General features: G+C 70.9%; 1 protein-coding gene across 1 annotated transcript in view; it reads right to left on the minus strand.

Annotated features, from left to right (window-relative positions):
- SRC (SRC proto-oncogene, non-receptor tyrosine kinase) overlaps positions 1-283 on the minus strand; it is a 17,006-nt gene extending 16,723 nt beyond the window's left edge. Inside the window, exon 1 of the mRNA XM_021719172.1 lies at positions 22-283. Within this exon, the coding sequence (XP_021574847.1) occupies positions 22-271 (250 nt within the window). The 5' untranslated portion in view covers positions 272-283. The remainder of the gene's footprint in view (positions 1-21) is intronic.
- Positions 284-671: the final 388 nt, after the last annotated feature.

Genomic DNA, 671 nt, shown 5'->3' on the forward strand with positions numbered 1-671 from the left:
CGCCCGCCGCCAGCCACTGACCCGCCAGCGGCCCGGCCCTCTGCGGGGAGGTGACCGTGTCCGAGGAGTTGAAGCCTCCGAAGAGCTTGGGCTCGGCGGCGGCGGGGGCGAAGGCGGCGCCGGGGCCGCGGTGGCCGTCGGCGGAGGCCGGCTTGCTGGGGGTCTGCGAGGCGGGGAAGGCGCCCCCGCCCGCGCCGTGCGCGCTCTCGGCCGGCTCCAGGCTGCGGCGCCGCTGGCTGGCGTCCTTGGGCTTGCTCTTGTTGCTGCCCATGGTGCTGGCGGGAGGCAGCCCCTCGAGTGCAGGAGACGCCGCCTGGGCGCCCGGCCGCGCTCCGAGGGAAACCGAGGCCCGGAGAGGCGTGGGCTGGTCGCTCGGAGCCTGTGTCTTCCTCTGCAAAGTGAGCAGAACGGTGGCACCGGTGAAGGGCTTCCTCGGCACGGGCCGGGCGCCGAGAGGCGCCTCGTGGTCAGCAGCCCCATCCTCCCCTGGAGTCACCGTCCGTGTCCCTTGTGGGCAGTCATGCCCATGTCCCCAGCGCCTGGCACAGAGGAGGGCCTTCGCAGGGGGGTTGCCGAATGAATGTGTGATTGACTGGAACTGGCTAACCCTGGGGGAAAGGTGCTAACAGTGGCAACCAAGGCAGCGACACAAAGGAGATTTGAAGATTTCC

Source organism: Carlito syrichta, unplaced genomic scaffold (assembly GCF_000164805.1).
Source record: "Carlito syrichta isolate Samal-C Ts95f unplaced genomic scaffold, Tarsius_syrichta-2.0.1 Scaffold314289, whole genome shotgun sequence".
Lineage (NCBI taxonomy): Eukaryota > Metazoa > Chordata > Mammalia > Primates > Tarsiidae > Carlito > Carlito syrichta.